Source organism: Copidosoma floridanum, unplaced genomic scaffold (genome assembly GCF_036245765.1).
Source record: "Copidosoma floridanum isolate Cflo_tuat_1 unplaced genomic scaffold, Cflo_Japanese_pri ptg000009l, whole genome shotgun sequence".
Taxonomy (NCBI): domain Eukaryota; kingdom Metazoa; phylum Arthropoda; class Insecta; order Hymenoptera; family Encyrtidae; genus Copidosoma; species Copidosoma floridanum.
Window position 1 is genome coordinate 3,000,210 of NW_028321886.1, and position 21,944 is coordinate 3,022,153.

The window sequence follows — 21,944 nt, forward strand, 5'->3', positions numbered from 1 at the left end:
ATGCTCTGTATGTCTACATAGAGTAACAATCCGTTACAATGTCGCGGTAACCCGATGAAACAACATGCGACTACTCTAATTAACCGAACCGGGCTGTTGCATTGAACATCGACTTTTTTTTCTAGTTTTTAATTTCCCACTTGCACCGTCTAATTTTGTCAACCCGTTGAATTTTCCCTCGACCCGGAAAAACCTTGGGCCTCCTTGGGCTACGCGTAAGTACAATTACCTCCTCTTTTTCCCATTTTCCCGCGTCACCTGGGCTTTTCAGCTGCCAAGGGGTGAGAGGTGGGAGATGCCATGAATTGCATGTGCTGGTTAAGGATCGGGAGGATTCGAGGTGCCTGAAATAAAAGATGTGTCAATCGAATCGTCGTGACTATATGCTATATAGGTACCTGGTTGACTTTTTGCGCTGTTACATTGTTACACGTTTTACGAGCAAACTTGCGCTCTTCCCGTAAAACGTATGTTCGTCATTCCTTCTGTGGATAACCCCTGGGAGCAGCTGGTGTTGCTGCCTTCTCCTTGCCGTCTTTGTACACGGGGGTAGAGAAGACAGGGAAATCATAACAGTGGTCGGTTCTATTAGGTATGCATCGAGGGGGGGGGGGAATGTAGGACAAGACAAAGTACGCGACGAGGTCGGGATAGGAGGTAGAGGAGGTTGGGAAGGTGCACGCCCGATCCGTGGCGTTATTAATGCGCGGAGAAAATGCTAAGAGCCGAAGGCCTCCGATCGCATCGCTCCGCGCCCCGTGATAAATCTCTTTGGCGGTTCTCTCCTATACGTATAAAACGATTCTGTACAGCCCCGACCCCACGGACTAGGTCTTCTTCTTCTTCTTCTTCTTCCTCGACGTTTCATTTTGCTCTGGCTCACCTTGCCTGCCCGGCTTGCCCTGTCAATTATTCAACTTTTCTCCGCCGAGCCAGGGATCTTTGCCTCCTCGCCGAGATTTTTTCTCGTCTCGTTTTTCATCGTCCCGTTCTGATGCTCCCCTTTCTATTGGCCCCCTTGCGGTGGACTGCCCATTACCGCTTCTTGTTCTTCCCGGCTTCTCTGCTCTGAGGATTCAATTCGAGGATACGTCAAAAAATGGCCGGCTGTTACTCAAAGTCTCCTCGAGACTGGAGCTTCGGCTTCGGGCAGAGGTACATGAGGAGGGAATAACAGACCCCTGCTGAATTGAGAGCTAAACTGCAATAGAATCTTGTGCTCGGTTGCGTTTAACTTTGTTGCCCGTCCGGCCTTAGGCTCTCTCTCTCTCGTTGGTTCTTCCATTTGGATTTGTGTGTTGCATCTAAACTATACACGTATAGTCAACGCGAGTTTGTTCAATCTTTGGAGTAATATGTTGTACAAAGGGTACAGTTATTCACAAAAAGGATATTTCTGCGATTTAATTCTCAGCGCCCACAATGGAGCCATCTGCAATTTACAATTATGACAATCGTATGTATCGCTCTGTAAAACTAGTGTCGCTCGTAATGCAAAAAAGCCGAGCACCTATTGCGGCTCTTGAATTTTGCGCGAAAGCCCTTGATGCTCATGCATCAGGTGCAGGTATACCTGCACAACGAAGAAAAAGAAAAAAAAGGGGGTGGGGGGCTCGGAGACGGTCAGCGAAGGCGTATACGTATACCTACAACGTTTCGATCGATGAGCTGATTCGATCGGACAAAATAATCGAGCGAGCCGTGGAAGTGAAAGCTGGAGGCCCGAGGGAGGGCTGCTTTGCATTTTAATGACGTTTATTAATACACCTACACACCCAACGAGCCGGAAACAATGAGCTGGAAGGGGAGTGGGTCTAATGAGTATCTCGAGCACTGGACGCGAGTGCTGGGACATTGCACGGGCTGCGGCACGTATATACTCTTGGTGCCCTTCCTCTTTCTCCCTCACTCGTTTTTCTGCATGGACAAGCATCCACTGGCAAAGCGCTCATCTGTTATTTCGGAGCGCGGTCCGCTGCCACGTGGGTGGCTTTGCGGGGGGAAAACAGTGCTCTGCTCCTCAATCATTACCAGAGCCCTTTTCATGTCGATCATCTCTCGTACCTTTCCTCGCGTTGTCGTCGTCGAGCTCGCTGTTGCTGTTGCAGCCAACCACTTGAGCCTAATGTCCCGGGAAATTGAAAAATTGCACTCGCTTCGCCGGCACATTAATTTCCCTCGACGATCTCTGATGCACTTTGACTTTGATTTGTGTGCCGGATAGATGTAGCTATTACGCGTGCACGCTTGTTCGAAACCGAAAAGCAAAAATTGATGGCTTCTCTATGGACGGCTGATGATCGAAAATACACTCTCTCTTTTTGTCCCCTTTTGTCAGCTCCAACGATTCAATTTCGCGTGTCTTCCGTAGATACACAGCTCTCTCTTTCTTTCTCTCGATTCGCCTGTACATTATTAGGTATGCATACGTTTCTCGAGAACGAAGAGCTTGTCATTTCGAAATCGCCAGTGCCGTTTCTCGCATTGGCGATTTATTAAATAAATGTATTACTTTTCGAGAATTTCTTTTTCCAAATCGCTCAAGACAATACAGGAAGAGGAAAGATCTGTTGTCAATTAAATTTTTTTGTTTTTCTTTGTAACTTGTTTTTTTAAAAAAGTCATGCAGTATATATATGGCCCCGTTAAATTACCTCGAAGTAGACGAGAAAGAGGGGATGATTTGCGCGTTCGCGTGTACGATCTTTTCCGCCGATTCTCATTTGCACCTGACATCGCGGCGATGTTGCTGATGCCGTTCTGTTACCGCTCGCTCTCGCAAGGTAATTGCGGCGCGTCGTCGGCGTCCTCGCTCGCTCTCGCACGGATTATGCGAATGAACGTGGAGAACCACCGTTAAATTAGCCGAGATGCCCGTCGCACTCGGCTCCCACCGGCAATCCTAAACCAGCAGCCACTGTACGTTCTTCCCGGGAACTGAGCTTAATGAGATCAGAATTGCGTACACAGGGGCATTAGAGCAGAAATTTACTTTTATTCAACCCCCTCTTTCCTCGAACCTCTTTTCTTTCTCATCCTCCTCCTCCGTTTTTTCGTTTTTTTTTTCGTTTTTTTTTTTTTTTTTTTTTTTTACTTCCACTCCGTTTTCTCGATTTCCCCCATTGTACATCTCCGGCTAGCTACAATTGCTCGGCGCCAGATTATAATCGGCTTATTTTGCGAACCCATCCTCCGCTCCCGTGTCGCTCGTCGTGCTCGTTTCATCTGTAATCACACCCCCTCCTCCCTTCACTCCCTCAGCTCTTGTATAATCCTTTTTAATTTCTCTCTTCTTCCAACCCCCACCCGTTGCAGAGCGAAAAAGATCAGATTAATACTTTGAGCGGTGTGTTGCATGAAACGCCAGCCAGTGCGCCCAGGCGAGCTCGTAACGGAGCGTGGGGTATAGATATATAAAGCCAACGTCACCCGCGGCCAAATTTTGAGCAAACTGAAAACGGTAAAGCCGAGGCAGCGCAATATTATAACCTAGGCATATTATCCAGTAATGCCAATCTTTTTCATTATTTAGCGAAAAACCGAAGGTTCCCGATCATCTGGCCTAGGCAATAAATCCTCGCTCTCTCGAGAGCTCGGTAGATTTAATCAAGTGGAGCGCACCGCCTATACCTGCGCCTACAGATATGAAATTGTAAGTCGTGCCGGCGCGTCTTGGAACTCCGCTCTGCACCGCTCTATCCCCCCCCCCTTCGTTCGCTCTCTCTCCATCGGCCTTCAAATTACCGTTAAGCCCTTGATCGCAATTTAACCCTCGGGCGGGTAATACCGGATCGTAACGTCTGCTCGATTACCTAAGCGTGATTCTCCGCGAGCCTCTTCTTCTCGTGTGTACGTGCATAAAATATCAGGTGTGCGTATATATGTGTGCTTCTCATTTTTTTGTTGTTTTTTTACACGACCTATAGTCACATACTTCCTTCTAAAAAACCCCTCCGTGCCATCTATTTTTCTCTTTAGCTCTTCTTTCGTTTTCGAACGTCTATACGGTGTATATCGGGGACTTTTATAAAGCCGACGAGTGCTACGGATGTATTTCTAGTCGTTCCTTTTTATTTTACTATTATTATTATTTATTTTTTTAAGACGTTATGTCGTCTCCGCTGGATGTAAATATATGAAGTATCCGCTTATCTCGGTATCCATACCTGCCCTCCACCAACCCCCTCCCTCGTGTACCTTTGCGCTCCGTTGCCCTGCACCTCTTCTCCGCCGTGATGTGAATTATTTATTGCCGTAAGTGCTTCATTTCAAATGCTATCTGGCGTATATACATGTATACTTTACGATCCAGTTTTGCTATCTCGGCCGTTTAGAGAGCCCATTGAATTATACTACGTATTCACGTTTAACACGTACACGTTATTCCCATCTTTGCGCGTGATGTCAATAATGATTAATAACAATGATGATATCGATAAAAATAATAATAATAGAATAGCTAATGCGTTTTTTATCTTATCTTACCATGAGTCCACTGGGGAAAAAAAAACACTCTCTCTTTCTCTTTTGATCCCGCGTTGTTTTCACTCGTACTCAAGTACTCAAACGAGTCGATAAAAAAAAATATCAACTTACGAGCACGCGTGCAAACACACACGTGTCCTACAGGCCGACAAACGCGAGTACAGCTTACGAGCAAAAAACCATTAAATGCCCTATTACCAGGTGCAATAAAGTAGCAGTTATAGTTAGTACACCCCATTTACTTTCTCGGTGTGTATACATAGTGCAGCAGCTGTCGAGTGGTGGGTACAGTTAATTTAGTACTCACAGAGCAATTAAAATGGCTCGGAATACTTAGTAAAGGCGCCCGAACAATACGCTAGTAGCCTAATATTTTTGGCTCAATTAACGGGCCCCCTCGAGACACCCTCTAACGAATAAATACGAGAACAAAAAAAATAGAAAAAAACATCCAACGGGACGCGTAACTCGCGATAATCTCCTTTATTTTGCGTTTCTCAAGCTCGCGCGCCAAGTAGGAGGTAGATGCGTACACGTATATATATGTATATGGAAGCAGCAGAGAGTGCGGCGATGCTGCTCCTCTCGGCGCGAGAAAGAGGCAGCGCCCGGCAGTTACGGGATTAAACAACTTTCCCGGATGATTGATTGCTTTGTGCACGTCGGAGCGTTAAAGCCTTTTCGCGCCCACGCGCATCCCCGGCATACACGCCACTCTCTCGTGAATGAGCGCGTGCGTTCACGTACATGCACACACGCATATATACAGGTACATTTTATGCATACATGCAGCGAGGGCTTACGCTATGTACATGCACTTACTCGTACACCCTACGCTCTCTCTTTTCCTGTACCTTATTTTCATTTTTTCTCCTCCCAGTCCTTCCGCCTTGGCCATCAGCCTCGCGGCCTTTTATCCTATCGCGAGGAAAAAAAACGCCACACGCTACATTTGCCTTATACACCATATGTACGTGTACTACCCTGCACCTCCAGACCGGCTTATCGAGCCTTTCATCTTTAAACCACGTTTTTTCCTCCCTCAGCCATACAACTTTGAGACTTCCCTTTTGTTTTTTCATTATTCCGCCCTGTATCATCATTTTTAATCAAAATTCCTAGTGACGAGATATTTTTTGGCTGAAAGCTCTTGGAAATTCTGATATACAATGATTGGTACTCTCGCCAAAATAGTCACGGAAATCCATTTGCATGGCAGGTACAGGTAGACATAGTCAGTCTTTCTTGATTCAGGCAACCTACCTACTACACCAGCTCGGTTTCCTTACTTTCGATCCTGTATTCATAAACTCTTTCAAAAGTACACTTTGGTATTCATTATTAAATAAAGAAAGAGCCAACTCGGGTTTGGAACCGATTGCTTTTTGATTGTTGTACGTTAGTTTAAGCGAATATTATTTTCGTTTTTATTTTTATTTTTATTTATTTCATTTTCATTTTCATCTTAATACATAAATCTAAATAGTTATCTATATAATTATACACAATCATACTTTTCCATAATATAGCGAACAATTAAAATAATTCAGGATTCTCCGTAGATTTTAGCTGTTGTTTCATTTGATTAAAATATTTGTACTCCTTGCGATTTCATTTCATATATTTTGTATAATATTGTTCTATTGTAGTAATCTTATAGAACTATTTTTCTCAATTCAATTTTGTTGCATCTCTAAAATGTACAATTCATTTCTTCTTTATATTAATTGTAAATGCGAGTATATATTTATAATGCGATTATTTGTCACTATCCTTATTGTTCCTACTCTTATACTTACTTGTAAGCGAGTACTATTTTCTGAGGGCCAGGCATGGTTTCAACCACAAGGCCTCAATAAAGTTACAATACAATACAAGACAATAGATTACTTTTCTCCGATTTTCATGGGCTCTTGCGCATACACACACTAACATGCACAAACTATCTCGACTCATATAGCCTCTCCCTGGCGTACAACTCCATCAGCGCGGCGATTCGATGTCTCTTTCGAGACGTTTCACGACCCGGGTAAGTACGTGCCTCGGCGCCTGTTTACCTGCAGTAAATCGTTCACGTATACCTTTACGTACTGGGATTACTGATGATAATGGCATACGACGTGTGGTTACAAAGCAGTCCCAGGCAGGCCATCGCGCGGACAAACGGTGTTATTTATACACATAAATGTAGACGCCCGGCCCGCGAGTTGATGGTCCGATGCAGTATTCCTCTGCGGCTAGAGTCGGCGCACTCTCTCTCTCTCTCTACTCTTTACCCTTTCCATCCTCAAAGCAACGCTCGATATAATTACTCGGTACACGCCAACGAGAGATTCCGCTTTGCGTTAAGACCGGATGATCACGCGGCCCCGTAATATATAACGTTGTGCACCGAGAGAGAGAGAGAGAGAGAGTGAGGGTGGGAGGGGGGCGGTCACGTGCTGCTCCCGGAAGAGGACTCGAACACACAAGCGACCCGCGAGCCAGGGTAAAAAAAAAAGTAGCAGAAGGAGGGGGAGGAGTCACGGGAGAATAGAATGGAATAGAAAAAAAAGGAAGAGAGAAAAAAAAATGAATTGAAGGATGAGCCATCAGGAGCGGGGGCAGCGCGGGGGAGAGATCCGATCGTGCGAATTCTTGCGTCCGGTCACGCAGCCACTGGAACGAGGGAACGCGGAAGAAAAATGCAGAGACGCGGCAAACAGGGAATCGCACCGGTGGTAACTATATATATGTATAGTGCTATGTAACGGGTAACGGGTAGCGGGCCCCGCTTGTAACGTATATATACACACACACACACTTGTATGCTATATACGTACTATGTACACCGTCGTCAGACCTACATACATTTATAGTTGCAACGTTGGTAGGTTGGTGCACATATTATGAGTTTATGAGTGTACAGCCATTGTACTTGCAGTGTAAAAGCTTCAACTATCTTATACCGCTGCTGATATGGTGCATGCAGTGGGCAAGCTTTGTTCTTACCCCCGTGTACAACACAACACATGCATACGTATAAGAAAGGAATCAATCACACGCCCATAGACGATTGTGCTCCCTTATAACTGCGCTCTTACCTCTCCCCCTCTCACTCTAGAGTTTACTCTCGCGTTAGCGCGAATCCTTTCGTGTGTGCATGTATACAGCTCCGGTGCTCCTTGGTTTTCTTTTTCCGTACCACCGCCGCCGCGAGCTGTGTTTCTACTTATTCGCCGTTGCAGATTGGATCATCAGCCGTTGCCTGGAATCCCGTTGTTTTCGGAATATCACGGCGGACCTCCTCCACCTCCTTTACCCCATCCTTTGCCCGAGCGATTCGAAAATTTCATCACGCCTATTTGCGCTTGATGGAAGTCTCGCTTTTTCGATGCTAAGAACCCGTCTCTCTCTCTCTCTCTCTCTCCCTCTCTTTCGTGCCGTAAATTATAAACTTGGAGCTTTTTCCGTTCTTTGGCTAATGTCGGAACTTTGTGATAAAAATGCCCAGCGTATTTTTATACATGCACACGTCTAATCATAGCTCGTTACTCGGAACTATTATAACTTGGGCCGTGCAGAGCAAGGATTTTTCCAAAATTACACCCTCCAACAGTACGTCGTGTTATTTTCAGAAACTGTGCTATCGAGACCTGATATTTTCTTGCTCGTAAAAAAAAAAAACTTTATCCCTCAAAGTGTTACCGTGTACGTAAGTGGGCGTCGACGCCAATACCCACTTAGACACCTCATTAATATGATACACGCATGCGTAAGTATATAACTCGTTGTAGAGCCCAACGAGCTGCCGTATTCGGGCACTTGTTGCTCCTGTTCCCCTCTTACCTCTGCACCAGTATCCTTGACACAGAGAAAATTACCGATGGGCTGTCAAATCGTTTATTTAACAAGAGACAAGGTTATTCTTGGCCGATACGGACCCTACCTCATCATCCAACGCGATCTCACTGCTGTCGCTGTGCTCGTGCTTGCAGCTCCTTATGATATAAGTAAACGACCTCGTCAATATGACATTGTCTTCCGGACCAATTGTCCGCGAATAACTCGTTGTGATGGTGTTGTAAATGATCGATGGACCGTAAGGGCCGAAGAAAAAACAAATTAAAAAACACAAAAGCTCTGAAAAAACGATGGAGAAATGATGACGCGTAATTTGTAACGCGGCCTTGCACATACATTGCAGCAGAACCAGCAATGGGGTACATGCTGTCGAACCGCATCACGCGCGAAGGCATATACCTATATACAACGTGCAAGGTGCGTTAACGTGCAGGCATACTTAGATACGTTGTAACCAATGTACACCCACACGTTGTAACGCACGAATACAGAGACATGGTGCATGGTACTCAGCCCGTAAATCATACGACCCCCTTCTGACCACCGCATACAAAACTTTAACTGTAACTATTTTTTTTTTTTTTTTTTTTTTTTTTTACCGCCACGTACTTGTATAAATATACTCGATTTTTTTTAATATTTATGGAGGGTTAAGGGGTGAAGAAGTGCAGAGGGTGCTAAATTATCGAGAGTTTGGTTGTTTTACGGGGCGTGTCGCCTCTGGATCTTCAATTACGTTAACGCGGCGCTTGATGGCAACAACAGCATGCCTCACTGTGTGTACATATACATTTATATACACACGGTGACGCAGAACGACGCTCTTGATTTACGGAGACTTTAAAAGTCGAAATAACCACCTGCAGTTGGATCAGCGAACGGGGTATACATACGTACACCATACCCACCCCTCATGTGTGTATGTGTGTGTACATCGATCCCTCGCTGTTTCCCATGATGGAAGCTGTTGAGCATGCGAACATATTTTGTCGCGCTCGCGGGCCTTTCTATGTATATTCTCTTTTCTGAGATTTATTTCCGTCCCTTTGTTCGTCAACACGAGCGTCCATGTCATTTTGTCTCGTCGTTACCTACCTCGCCCCCCTCCCCCTCCTCGTTAATTCAGTCGTATCGATTAAATATACACGTGTATCTGAAATGTACATGGGAGAGTGTCGATAGGCCAGCCGTGATTTACATATTCAACACCCGCGAATGATACACTTTGTCGTTTATATTTATGTATGTATGTATGTATGTATGTATGTATGTGTGTATACAAGTGCACATCAGCTCAGCTGTATAGACGTCAAAACATTGCCGCTTTTCCGTATTGTATATCGTATACACGGTTGTAGACTTCCACTTGTATGTGCGCGCCGCGTAACAGGTTTCGGTACGCGTAAGCTCTCGGGGAGTGGAGTATCCCATTAGCATAAATCTTGGAAATTTATCGCGACGAGTCAATCGTATTACCAAAGCGCCGCTTCCGTTAAAGTGCACATTTATGTATGGGTACGTATGTATCTGTATGCATATAGTATTAGCCGCCGACCGTCACGTGCTTAATAAAGTCGCAACAAGGCGTAACGCACGAAACTGTAGAAGAAGAGAGAAAGAGGAAAACTTGACCCAACGAGCGAAGAAGAGGGGTGGAAGAGGTAAGAAATAAAGCGGCGAAAAAACTTTGACGTTTGGCAATCGTGAAGAATTTCGCTCGGTTTTCCGCAATCTCCGGCTTGTCGCGTGGAATGACAAAACCCGAAGCAAGTAAGTAAGTAACTAAGTATATAGCAGTAAAAGTAGAGGCATCAGCCCAACAGAGATTTCCAAGTATTTCGCTCCTTCCTCCTCCTCCTCCCCCGGGATTCGCTCTCTTCGTCGTTTAGAGCGGGAGGAGGAGGGATTTTTGGTGCTCGGGGCCAGAAATTCTCGAGCAGAACTTTGTCCTCAGCGCATCGCGTCAGCCCAGTTGGCAGGAGTTCAAGCGCCGGGGCGTCGTCCCTTTAGCTCCGAGAAACGAGAAACAGAGAGTGTGGGGGGGTGGAGGCGAGCGAACAGTGAATTTCGCACTTATAATTGGAAGTGCCATTGTTACTTTGCCGAGGGCTCGTCGCCCACCCACCCACTCCTAAATGGCAAAGCGTCCCGTGGCAACGGCGAATCCAGGGATGGCTCGGCAGGGGCTAACTTATCTCCGCCACACTGTGCAAGGCAGCCAAAAGTATTATAATATATCCTTTTGCGTGTGTGTGCCCCGTCCCAAATTTCCCACAGCCCAATTTTCTCCCCCCCCCCCCAGGAATGAGGCTCGAGCTGCGGGATCCGGAGAGAAGCCAACTCCCGCAAGCGTTTGTCAGTGTTGGATTTTCAATATTGTTAATTAGCAATGACATCCAAGAACTTGATAAAATCTCGTCGTTAAATTTACAACGACATCGTCGGTTCGCTCATTTCTTTTTTTTTTTTTTTTCTTTTTTTTTTTTCGTTTGTTTCAACGTTGTTGCACACGCGAGTTTGGCAAAGTTTTTATTTGTTGATTCCCGTAAAAAGTTGCTGATTGAGTTTAGCATTTGTTACACAAGTGATATACGTCAAAGTACAGTGGTTTCGCCTCAAAAGTGCGAATGGGTCTCTTTAACCGGAACAGTTCGCGCATGATAATTGAACGTACCCTGCGAAAAGTAATATTTTTCGAGATGCGCGTAACTACTGTCGGCCATCGTAATTACGTTGGAGCACACCAAGCCGCGCTCGTGTGTTAGAAAACGTATAATGGACCACCGGTCAGAGCGCCCCAACTGATGATTATATAACGCCCAGTTGGCGATTTGGTTTTCCAAGGCCCAGGGGGGGGGGACGAGCTCCATCTCGCAAATTTATCTTCCCGCTCCGGTGCCCCTCCCTTCTGCTCTCGCGCGTCCACTCAAGCTTGCGACAGGTGTGGTATGAATTTTCGAGGCGCTCGTATAATTCGTGCGCTGAATGCGACTGATGCGCTTGCGGATTATTCGTGTCGCGCGCAGAATCGAGCGACACTGTTCCGAGAGGTTCAAGCTTGGCACTCGCTTTTTTTTTTTTTTGTTTCTTTTGTATACCCAAAGGCCTCGTTGTCTTGCTCGCGAATCGGTATCGAAGAATAAAGTTTTTTTTAACTTGTTAAATCAATGGGAAAAAAAGAAATAAACATATCACACGTACAGCTGCAGTTGTGCCCCCCCCCCTCTTTTCGTGACAAATGTACCAATGTAATTATCATTGTCCAAGCGTCGTCGTGTGCATCGTGAAACAACGCACATCCGACCCCCGCGTAATTAACAGCCATGCACTCAAACAGAGCCACCAAATGTTCATTTAGCCTGTCCGTCTGTTCCTGCATTGTTTGACGCGTGTTCGTCGGTCAAACAGAAACACACGTAGTAAACCTCACAGCTGTGGATCCTCGAGATCTGCCTCTCTCTCTCTCTCTTTGTGCGCATCGACGGTCTCTCGCGTACTCCTACTGCCGTGTGTATATATAGTGCTGGACTATTCCTTGGCGAGCAATTCTATACCCGCTGCGCTTGATGTTCCGCAGTGCGCGTGCTCGGAGAGGCTCTCTCATTAGGGGTCCCAGGACCTCATTATACAGCCCATGTACATATATATGTATGGCACACCCGTGGGACACCCCCTCCCCCCGCAACGCACTTATACACAGCATCATTGTAATTGATAGCGGCGCGTAGGTATGCGTGTACTCTCTTCGGCGTGTGACTCTTAAACAATAAGCGCGCGCGTCAGAGTCGTCGTTTGTTCGATCGATCGAGCCGTCTACAGACGTTATTATTACAACTGATGTAATGTATCCCATCCCCCGATGATCGCTGTCGGATGATGCACGTATATATACACAATGCGATGCACGTGATTTGCTCGGCCGATCGCGGTATAAAGTAAAAGCGAGAGCTCTTGTGTGCATGTACGTTCCAACGTTGGTCCTCGGAGCCCATGTGTGTGCCTACACAGCTCGAGTGCAACCTATCGTGCAACAATCAAGGGGATCTATCGGCGTCGTCGTCGTACAGTGTGTTTTTATGTACATATATATATATACGTATGGGACCTATCTCGTTCGAGCTACGCACCCCCGTCCGGCCTTCCCGAGCCCCACGTAGATCGGCATCGATTTAAGGCCAATCGTAATCGTGATCGACCGATGGGGCCCCGTATGTGCTGGACTTGTTCAGCTCGCGCCCGTGGGGCCACCCCGCAAGGCTATTGCAAAAGCTCGTAGCTCCTATACCCACCTGCGGACGACGAGCTATAGTTTACGGCCGTCGATACCATATTTTCTTGGCATTTCTTTTTCTTTATCCCTCGCGCGTTGGCCCCTTTTACGATCTCGTTTCCTGTTTGCTTAGCAATGCGCTCTTTTTAATAACCGGCCGATTAGAGAAGATAATTGATTAGGGCCGTTCGGTGCGCTGCTCTCGTAAACTCAACGGTAAGCACAATTATAATGGAATGGTTTTCTCTCGGGCCGATTACACCAGCAGCTACCCTCCCTCCCCTCCTGCTCTTCTTCGCTATCGACAATGTTACAAACTCTCGTCGATCGCAATCGGTACACTCGAACGTCGTATACGAGATCGAGTTTTAAGCCCCCTCTGTGTGTTCGCCGTGTATAATAAAACACATTCTTGTCGGGCACAGCAGTCCCGCTGGATGCTTCGGAGATACACGCTCGCGTTTGTTATTCCTCGAGATAGATAAGCGGGGAGAGGCTGATCATCCACCGGTCAACGAGTCGAGGGAAGCATAAACATGTCCCCCTTGCAACTCCCGTGTTTCCTTTCTTCTCGATCGACGAGCCCAAGTATTTATACCCTCGTTACAACGTACAGGTGTGCTCCCGCCCGAGATTCGGAGTCTCGTGTGTACATTATTTTTCTCATCCCCCGATCATCGTCGTCGCACTACTCCGCAAAACGATATTACTCCTCCCTGTGAATTCCGGGCAATGATCGACCGGATGCGCAATTTCGCACGGAGAATTGCCGTGGCCATTCGATTGGGAACGATCGTCGCCGCCACCGCCGCTTAACTTTATTACCGATCTCCCTGGTCCTGCAGGTATATAGTTTCCTCGAGGGCTCCTCGCTTGGGGGGAGGGGGCTATGGTAATAATCGGCCCTAAATCATACGGACGAGATAGAGAGAGAGAGAGAGAGAGACGAGTCGGGAGGCCCGCGGTGCAATGGCTGACGGAGCCGTTAGGGTGAGTGACAGTATCGGAGCACGCTCGATAAATCTCTTGGTGCACGTGATGGCCGGTCAAGTATATATACTTGTACATATATGTATGGGCGTGGAGAGGGTGTGGGTCAAGTTCGTGCGAGATCAGCAAAGCCAAATGTCTCGTACGATAGGCAGAGGTGCATAGGGTCTCCTGTTGTACCTACTTACGTAACGTAATGGCGTGGCCGGCGTTTCCTTAAAATATATATACTTACATTACACACCTATACCGCCCAGAGGCTGGCTCTCGCGATGCTCCCTCCTCATCGGTGCATGATGTACAATACACACATTATGATCGTGCTTATAACTATATATACGTACACGCAGGATACGCGGGTGGATAGGGGGTGGGGGGTACGTACTAGACCAGATGAGAATAATGTAACTATACGTTGTATAGGAAAGGAAGGATCGGCGACGGGGTTTTGCGTGGCGCGCGATTTATGCAAAGGTCTTAATTGACCGAGATAATTTACGAGGAGGAAGAAAGAGCTCTGTTATATCGAGTTGCTTGCGGTTAGTTGGCAGCGAGAGCTAGCTGGGACTATGGTACAACCATTGGTAGGTATATATTATGCACGCGTACACGTACAAGGAAGAGAATAACCTGCAGGTCTCTGCCACGCGAGTGGGAAGTGTAAGATCGACGCCTCCTTCTCTTCTCTTTTTCTTCTTCTTCTTCTTCTTCTTCTTCTTCTTCTCTCTTGTCAGTGATGTTTACTCGCAAGACTCGGGGGAGCGGAGGTGCAAGCAATACCGTTCCCATAGAATGTTAATGCAATTCTACGCGTGTGCAGCTACTCCTGTTCCCTCCTCCTCCTCCTTACCCTTCTCTTATGTGTATATACATATGTGTGCTGTTACCGATGCCTCTGTGGCTTCACGCTCCCTGCGCGCACGAGAATATTGTTGCAACAACAAACAGCAGCAGCAGCAACAACTGTACAGTACACACGCACACGCGCGCAAAGGTACTTTGACGCGCGTGAAGTCACTTGTTAATCAGCGGGGAAATCGGCGAACGCGCCGGTTGATTACTCGGTTGTACTGCGTTACCAGCAGCCATACGCGGAGACCGTGCTACCGGATTCCGGAAGGATTCCGAGCGCAGGAGAGCCTTTTACTGGGATTCCTTCCGCCGTTGATGCAGTTCGCGGGTCGCACTGTGGGAGGCTGTGGCGAGCTTTTTCTCTAGACACGCGCGGAAAACACCTCACCTCTCTCTTCCTTCTGCTTTTTTTCCCCCCACCTCCTTCGTAGATGGGACCGTATAGTTATACCATCTGCCCGGTATCTCTACGCTTGTTTTTTTTTCTTTTTTTTTTTTTTTTTACCCTCCACCTTGACTATTCCCAGACAGAGTGCTCCAACTCCTTCGACCATGGATGGTCTTAAAAAAGGGCTCGGATTCCCCGTAGCTCGACGGATGAATTTCGCTCGCTTCTTTTTGCGAGAGATGAGGCCGGATAGACGCTTCCGTTACGATTTTCGGGTCACCCCCCCAAACACCCCTTGATCTATCTATCGAGTGGTAATCCCCCCCACCCCCCTCTACAGCTCTCTCCATCTCTGTATTTTCTTTCTCGAAATCAGGATGGAATTCAGTGTCGGTCTGCCGAGAGGCACTCTCCCCGAGCTGATGAAAAAAAAATACTCCTCCCCACTTGACATTTTAACTTTCATTTGCAAAATAAGCTATGTTTCTCGTAGGAATTAGGGGAAAAAATAAAAATGTACAGTCTCGAATGGCGACAACGTGATATTATTGTTGTTTTCAATCTTCCAGCGTTAAATTCTTTATACGCCGAGAGAATGGTGATACATCGTCTTCTCTCGCAGCAGAGATAAGTAAGACACAGATTGAAAGTGCATTTCTGCAGCTAGCACTTGGGGTGTGCAGGTGTGCATTATCCACGCTCTTTTTTCCCCCGTAATGATCACTCCTAATGACTCGTGCTATATGCTTGTATCATATACGCGTCGTAAGACGTGCATAACGCCCATAGTAACGATGCGTAAAAAAAAAAGAGGATGAAAAATAAAAACGAGGAAAAGAAAAAGAAAAAACAAAAAAAATGCACGCGCTCTCGTTAGATTTTTCAGACGAGAGCTGGGTTCCGCGTAGATTCGATATCTCCTCCGCCGTCGTCGTCCCCGAGAGCAGTGGCAGTACGCTTACATATAGGTATACATACGAGAGTCTCGGGTCGCGCGGCGCGAGCTTAATCACTGTACATAATTGTAATGGCAAGACAAAAACAGGCGCTGCGCATAATTTATGCGCGTTACGAGGAACAGTTTCGTTCTTCATTAAACGTAATTGTGAAATTCCTGGGCAGCCGTGCATATGTATATGTACAGTGGACGCCACCGCGACGCTCCTCCTCCTCCTCCTCCTTTCTCTTCCTTCCTCCTGATGCTGCCTCCTCTTCTATCCTTTATATATATATACCGAAGACACGCTTCTCGCCTGGAGCCCTGTCTTCCCCGTCCTTCCTCGTGTGCATTTTCTCTTTCTTCCTCTTTTTTTTTAATGCGCTCTCTCGATCGCTATCGCGCGCAGCGTTCGCTCTATCATTACGTAGGCGAAGGCACGTTCACTCGGCGCGTCTCCCTCTCTCTTTTTCTCTTTAGGGAAGCCTGAAGCGCGCGCGCGTCAGGAATGCCGTAAAATCGGTCGCCGCACCGGCAAAAAAATTCTCGCTCGGTTGATTCACGCACCATGCACACGGTCCATCGCGCGATTTCTTTCTCCCTTTCTTTTTGCTCTCGTTCGGGAGTTTGTCTGATTTTCTCCATCTACGGTAAATTTGAGGAATCGGATACTCGATCGTTAAGAGCACCGATTGAAAATCACTTGGCGTGGCATACACGTTATATATATAAACCTCTCGAGGATAAATGGATCGTTTGATACGCGGTGGTCGTCCGTTTAAGAGTCGTAGGATACCCAAATATTGGATGTGAATTATGATTTTTCTATAATGCGGATAATTTGCACTTGTACCAGAACAAAAACATTAATACATGAACGATTTCAGAAGAAAAATACCCCAAGTTGAAGTGTCAGTACACCCGTGCGCACGTACTTTTATACGTACAGGAAAAAAAAAAAAAAAAAAAAAAAAAAAAAAAAACAGAGCCATCATTATCGTCGTTCCCTTCTTTTGTATTTCCAGTCTCTGCTCTTTAGCCCGTGATGCCCGATACGATCGCGTATACGGAACGAACGCGTGACACGATACCGCCGCATCATTTACATCGGGAATCGTAAAGAGCCCTTTGATACGCATAATTGCATCTGGTTACGCGTGGGTTACGCCGCGGTCGCATCTGCGAAGACGCGCTGCAAGAGAGAGAGAGAGAGAGAGAGAATAAGATGAAGGAGGAGGACTATTTTTGCGCCGGCTCCCACTCCCCCCCCCTCGTAGCTTCTTGAGGGCTTTGTAAGAATACCGAGGGAGATGGGAGGAAGAAAGAGAGTGAGAACAAGAAGAAGTGGATGAACATCCGGGTACGCGCGCTGCTCCTGTACTATATGTATACTCGATGCCCATTTCCATTATGCTCGGGCACTCAATGGAGTTTTCAATATTTCATAACGCGTATAATTCAACGGCGCATCTCCGCCGTATAATAATATCCAATCCTCCTTCCCTCCCCCCCCTATTCCCAATTCCCTTTTCCGCATAAATATTTAATAGCTCGTAATGGTCTTTGGAAACATTACGCATCGGGTGCGAACGCTCATCCTCTTTGCTACCGATACACCTACTTGTCCTGTGTAATACACGTGCACCGTGGCACCGTCCATCGAGGGGGGAGGGGGGGGGCGTCTTTTTAAAAAGTTGGACTCTGGCTGCCCCGTTCGTGCCGTAGTCGAGTTTTTAATGTACACTAGAGAAGAGGGAGGAGTGACGATTTCAATTTTTTCGCGGCATGACTTTGCCGGGCGGTATATATCATGGCCGATGCCGTAAATCACCAGCCGGTGAGGGTGGGAAACGGGAGTAGGTGTAAATTACAGCCCCCGGGGGAGGAGCAGCGGTAGTCGCTGCTAGTGGTGTGAAAATCCGACGAAGGAAAGAAACCTGGAATCTGACGTAATTCAACGAGTTGTATGCGCGAGCTCCGTCTCGTTGGAATATATATTATTTCACGGAATTTTTTTTTTTCCCACCTCCCCGTAATAATGATGATAGTAATAATAATTAACCTCTATAAAAATGTTCTATCAATCGAATTACCGTTAATGTTGTGGCTTGTTCGTTCTATTGTAAATTGTCAATCTGCTCGTTCAAGTGTATCGCATTTCTTTTTAGTTTTAACATGCATGAACGATCATTGAATCGGCTTTTGGCTTGGGCGATTACCTTAATCGGGCAAGTAACTTACAGGTACATGTTTTACGTAAGAGATCACATAAGTATAATAAAGGCTGAAAAGTAAATGCGATGGAATATGTAGAGAGAGAGAGAGAAAAATAAATGCTGGTGACTTACCGACAGAGAAACTCCCTCTCGCCGAGGCAGAGCTCGAGGCAGTGCTGGCGGTCCGAGGTGTTTGTGGTGCGGCGCGTGTGTCCCTGGAGCCTGTGGCCCTGGACTCTGTCGATGCACCAGGCGCGGTCGCACGGCTTCACCGACAGACAGCTCTTTTGCGCGTAAATCGTGAACACCGGGAACTGCGATTGCGACAGCGCACCTGTAAGACAAAAAAAAAACAACAACATTGTAGGCGTGCTGAAATTAACACGATGTGCGTCCTCACAACCATATACTTAGAGAAACAACTTATAAATACAGACGCGCGTCTTGTGGGATAATCTTCCTCTGCGTTTATGGGTGTATAATATCGTGTACATATACATTCACATAATACCATAATCCCTACCGATCACGAAGGGAGAAAGTCCGCCGCGCTGATATATATATACATACATATATATATGCCATTTCCGATGTCTAACTGTACACCGCATCTTGCACACAACAACTGGTATTGGTTTCCTCGGTGTTCGGTTAACTTCAATCACCGCATCTACAATGTATTCATTGTAGACAGGAATCGGTGAGAGTTTTGCTCTTAAATTTCCTTTGCTCAGCGAAATCGTATGTTTTCACTTCATTTGAAAACCTTATCCTTTCTGTAATTGCGTAAAGGCTAATTCTATTGCATTGCCACAGTAATAACTAACGGGAGAAATCAACAAACATCGAAAATTCTTGATATTTTTTTTTTTTTTTTTTTTTTTGTAAAATATAAATATCCATTACGGTAAACGGGTTGTAGGTGAGGAAAAGCTTGAGTGTATTGGAGCGTGACTGAAGCTCTCAAATGAAGAGTTCCGAGAGCCAAAGTGAAAAAATATCTATCAACAACAGCACACTGAAAATAAAAAGCGGCTAGTAGGTATAGCTTGGATGCACGGCTACTTTAGCTTGGTTGACCGAAGCAGCTGCTGTTAGGCTAGATTAGCCTGAGAGCCAGGCAGAATCTGCTTGGCAGCTGAGGCAAACGTGCCAAAGTATACACAGTACTCAGTTTGTGACCGGTCACGTTTGCCTCATCTGCCAAGCAGATTCTGCCTGGCTCTCAGGCTAATCTAGCCTAACAGCAGCTGCTTGGGTCAACCAAGCTAAAGTAGCCGTGCATCCAAGCTATACCTACTAGCCGCTTTTTATTTTCAGTGGCAACCAAAATACCATATGTATATATATATCCCTGGATGGAAATTCACGAGATCTCGTATGGCGGGCAGTTCATCGGCGAGCTTTAATCTCTTTTTATCGAACGAGGATGGGTCGAAGTAAAAAGTATAACTGGAAGCTCACAGCCTGGAGGGAAAAGGACGAGCTAAAGCGCTCGATTATTCAGCCGAGCGCGTGAAGCTTCGGCGCCATCCATGATCCAAGAGAATCGCAAAAACCAGCCAGAAAAAAAAAAAAAAAAAAAAAAAAAAAAAAAAAAAAAAAAAATTGTGGCTAATAGGATGTTACTCGTTATAAATGCACGTATATACAATATACATAGGAGCTCGCTCGCTCGCTTCTATAGAGATATCTGCCCCGGCTCTTCCAACTTCCGGGGACCTTACTACTACCACCTCCACCGACGTAAGTATATACATGTGCGTAGGCATGGATCTATCGGGCGCAACTATGTGTGTATGTATCTATCGCGCGAGTGAAGACAAGCACTGCCGCTTACAGTTATAATGCTACCACATTACAAGATAATGGAGTATTATACACAGCCAAGGTTCTCCTCCTCCCCTCGACCCCCGCGCACTCCCTCACTCCCCCTACGTATGATGCCTATGCGCTATTACATTATACGAAGGCCTAGCGTGGAACTTGCCTTCCTCGTGTGCATTTGCTTCTATATACACTACTGCTGCCGCGTACGTAGATACGTACATACTTGTGCGTATACGCAGATTCGATGCTACACCACGGGAAAGAGAAAATTGCAAACCGCGCGATGAGCGAATATTGAAAGTCATATTTGCACTTGGCAGCAGCTCCTACCTATACGTGTACGCAACCCATGTTGCGTATAAACTCGACTCTGGCATTATACGCGTCCATGTACATATATATATACGTATGTGCATACTACGTACTGGTGTAGCTGGTGCAAAGAGTGGTATGGTTGTATAGTAATAGTAACAGTATGTATAACACTCCTCGTGGCGGTGTTTGCAGTCTGCGTATACGGAGGTCGAGTAACTTAGACGCAGCCAGGGAAGGATAACTTTTCCATCAGTTGCGCCTGTCGATTTCGCTTTTGCGAATCTACCTACCTACCTCTACACGCAGACTGCAAATAAGCGCCAGGGCGATGATATTTGGATCCGAGCGAACTTTGAGACTCTGGTGATGCTGCTTCTACTGCGCTGCTGCTAAATTGCCAAATTTTGTAATGGTATATATTATATATATACACCATTGTCGAATAATCGAGGCACGCGTGCTTTTTTCCGATCGCTTTCACGCTCTTATACACGAGTGTATTGTAATCTTTGTGCTGATGATTACAACATTGTTGTAATTTTTAGGCTTTTTTTTTAGTTGTTTTTTTTTTTCTCCAAAAGTATATTTCGTCTTTGGTAGCTTTCGGTCGAGTGTTGGAGAGCAAAGAATAAATAAAAGATTCGAAGAAGGAGTGAGCCGTGAAAATTTATTTTTCAATATCAAGCATCGCGCATCGAGTGAATTCAAATTTTTCCTCCCCATCAGCATATAAACGTCGAGTTACCCTCTGGGAGGGGGTGGAGTCGAAGGACTACATATTTTTTTTTTTTTTTTTTTTTTTTTTTTTTTTTTTTTTTTTTTTTTTTTTTTTTTTTAAGCGCAAGGTGTATGGGGACTTTGGAAGGGAGTTCGGCCCCAATATGTTCCTCGGATATCGATTTTGATAATTCATAAGGGAAAGCCAGGCGGGGTGGTTTACGTTTCCTCGCTTTTCCTCCACCCACTCACAAACTTTCCTCCACCTTGAGCGATATTGAAAAAGTCCCTTCTATCGCTCGCCGGCGCTCACATAGGTATATGTATATAACTGTACGTTCAATTTGCGGTGGTGATTTACATCGGGCCATCTGCCGGCAACGAGCTGCTCCCGCTACACCTCGCGCGCGCTTGAGTTTCGACAGCCCCGTAAATCCGCCACGGCGAATAATTGGCTGCCGTTCATTTTGCAAATTATACGCGGCTCTAATTACTCCCGAGTAATGTTTAAGATATGAAGGAGCTGCGAGAGAGGTGAAGAGGTACTTTAAAGAAAAAGAAAACAAAGAGGCATACGACCAGACTCTCGGTTGGCGCGTGTGCGTTTTTTTATCGCCGATAAACGTGACGAGCCGCTTGCGCGTCAATGCCGACGTTTTGTTTTTTAGCGATGCGTTATTGCTTAGCGGTGCATGTATTTTTTCAAAATGTACCATCCTAGAGATCGTAAACCCACTCGTGACAACAACCGTGGCACGGTTTTCCAAAAGTCCGCAACAACGATTAAATTTGCGGATTACTTGCCACTTTTGAAAATAAATTTTACCAACAGTTTGAAATTTAAGTTGACAACGTCGCAACCATTGGTTATTGGATGCGGAAACAATGCGAGGCACAGAGAGAATTTGACTCATCTGAGCGATTTATTATACCCATGGCTTATGACATATCATCGTTTGGAATACTAACTGTAAACTACCCCCTGTAAACATATACATCGCGCAAGTAAGCCAATTCACTGCTATTATACTGAGTATCTATACGCATAATAATATTTATACATATAAATATGCAAAAATACTTGTTTTGTTGCTTACATAA

The 21,944-nt window shown here is 45.9% G+C and overlaps 2 protein-coding genes across 4 annotated transcripts in view; one reads left to right on the forward strand and one right to left on the reverse strand.

The window, feature by feature from the left end:
• The window catches only part of Atg16 (Autophagy-related 16), a 324,538-nt gene that overhangs the window by 111,810 nt on the left and 190,784 nt on the right, over positions 1–21,944 (forward strand). The window lies entirely within an intron of this gene.
• The window catches only part of neo (ZP and PAN domain-containing protein neyo), a 73,341-nt gene that overhangs the window by 27,199 nt on the left and 24,198 nt on the right, over positions 1–21,944 (reverse strand). The window contains exon 2 of the mRNA XM_014361573.2: positions 18,114–18,315. Coding sequence (XP_014217059.2) covers positions 18,114–18,315 — 202 coding nt within the window. The remainder of the gene's footprint in view (positions 1–18,113; positions 18,316–21,944) is intronic.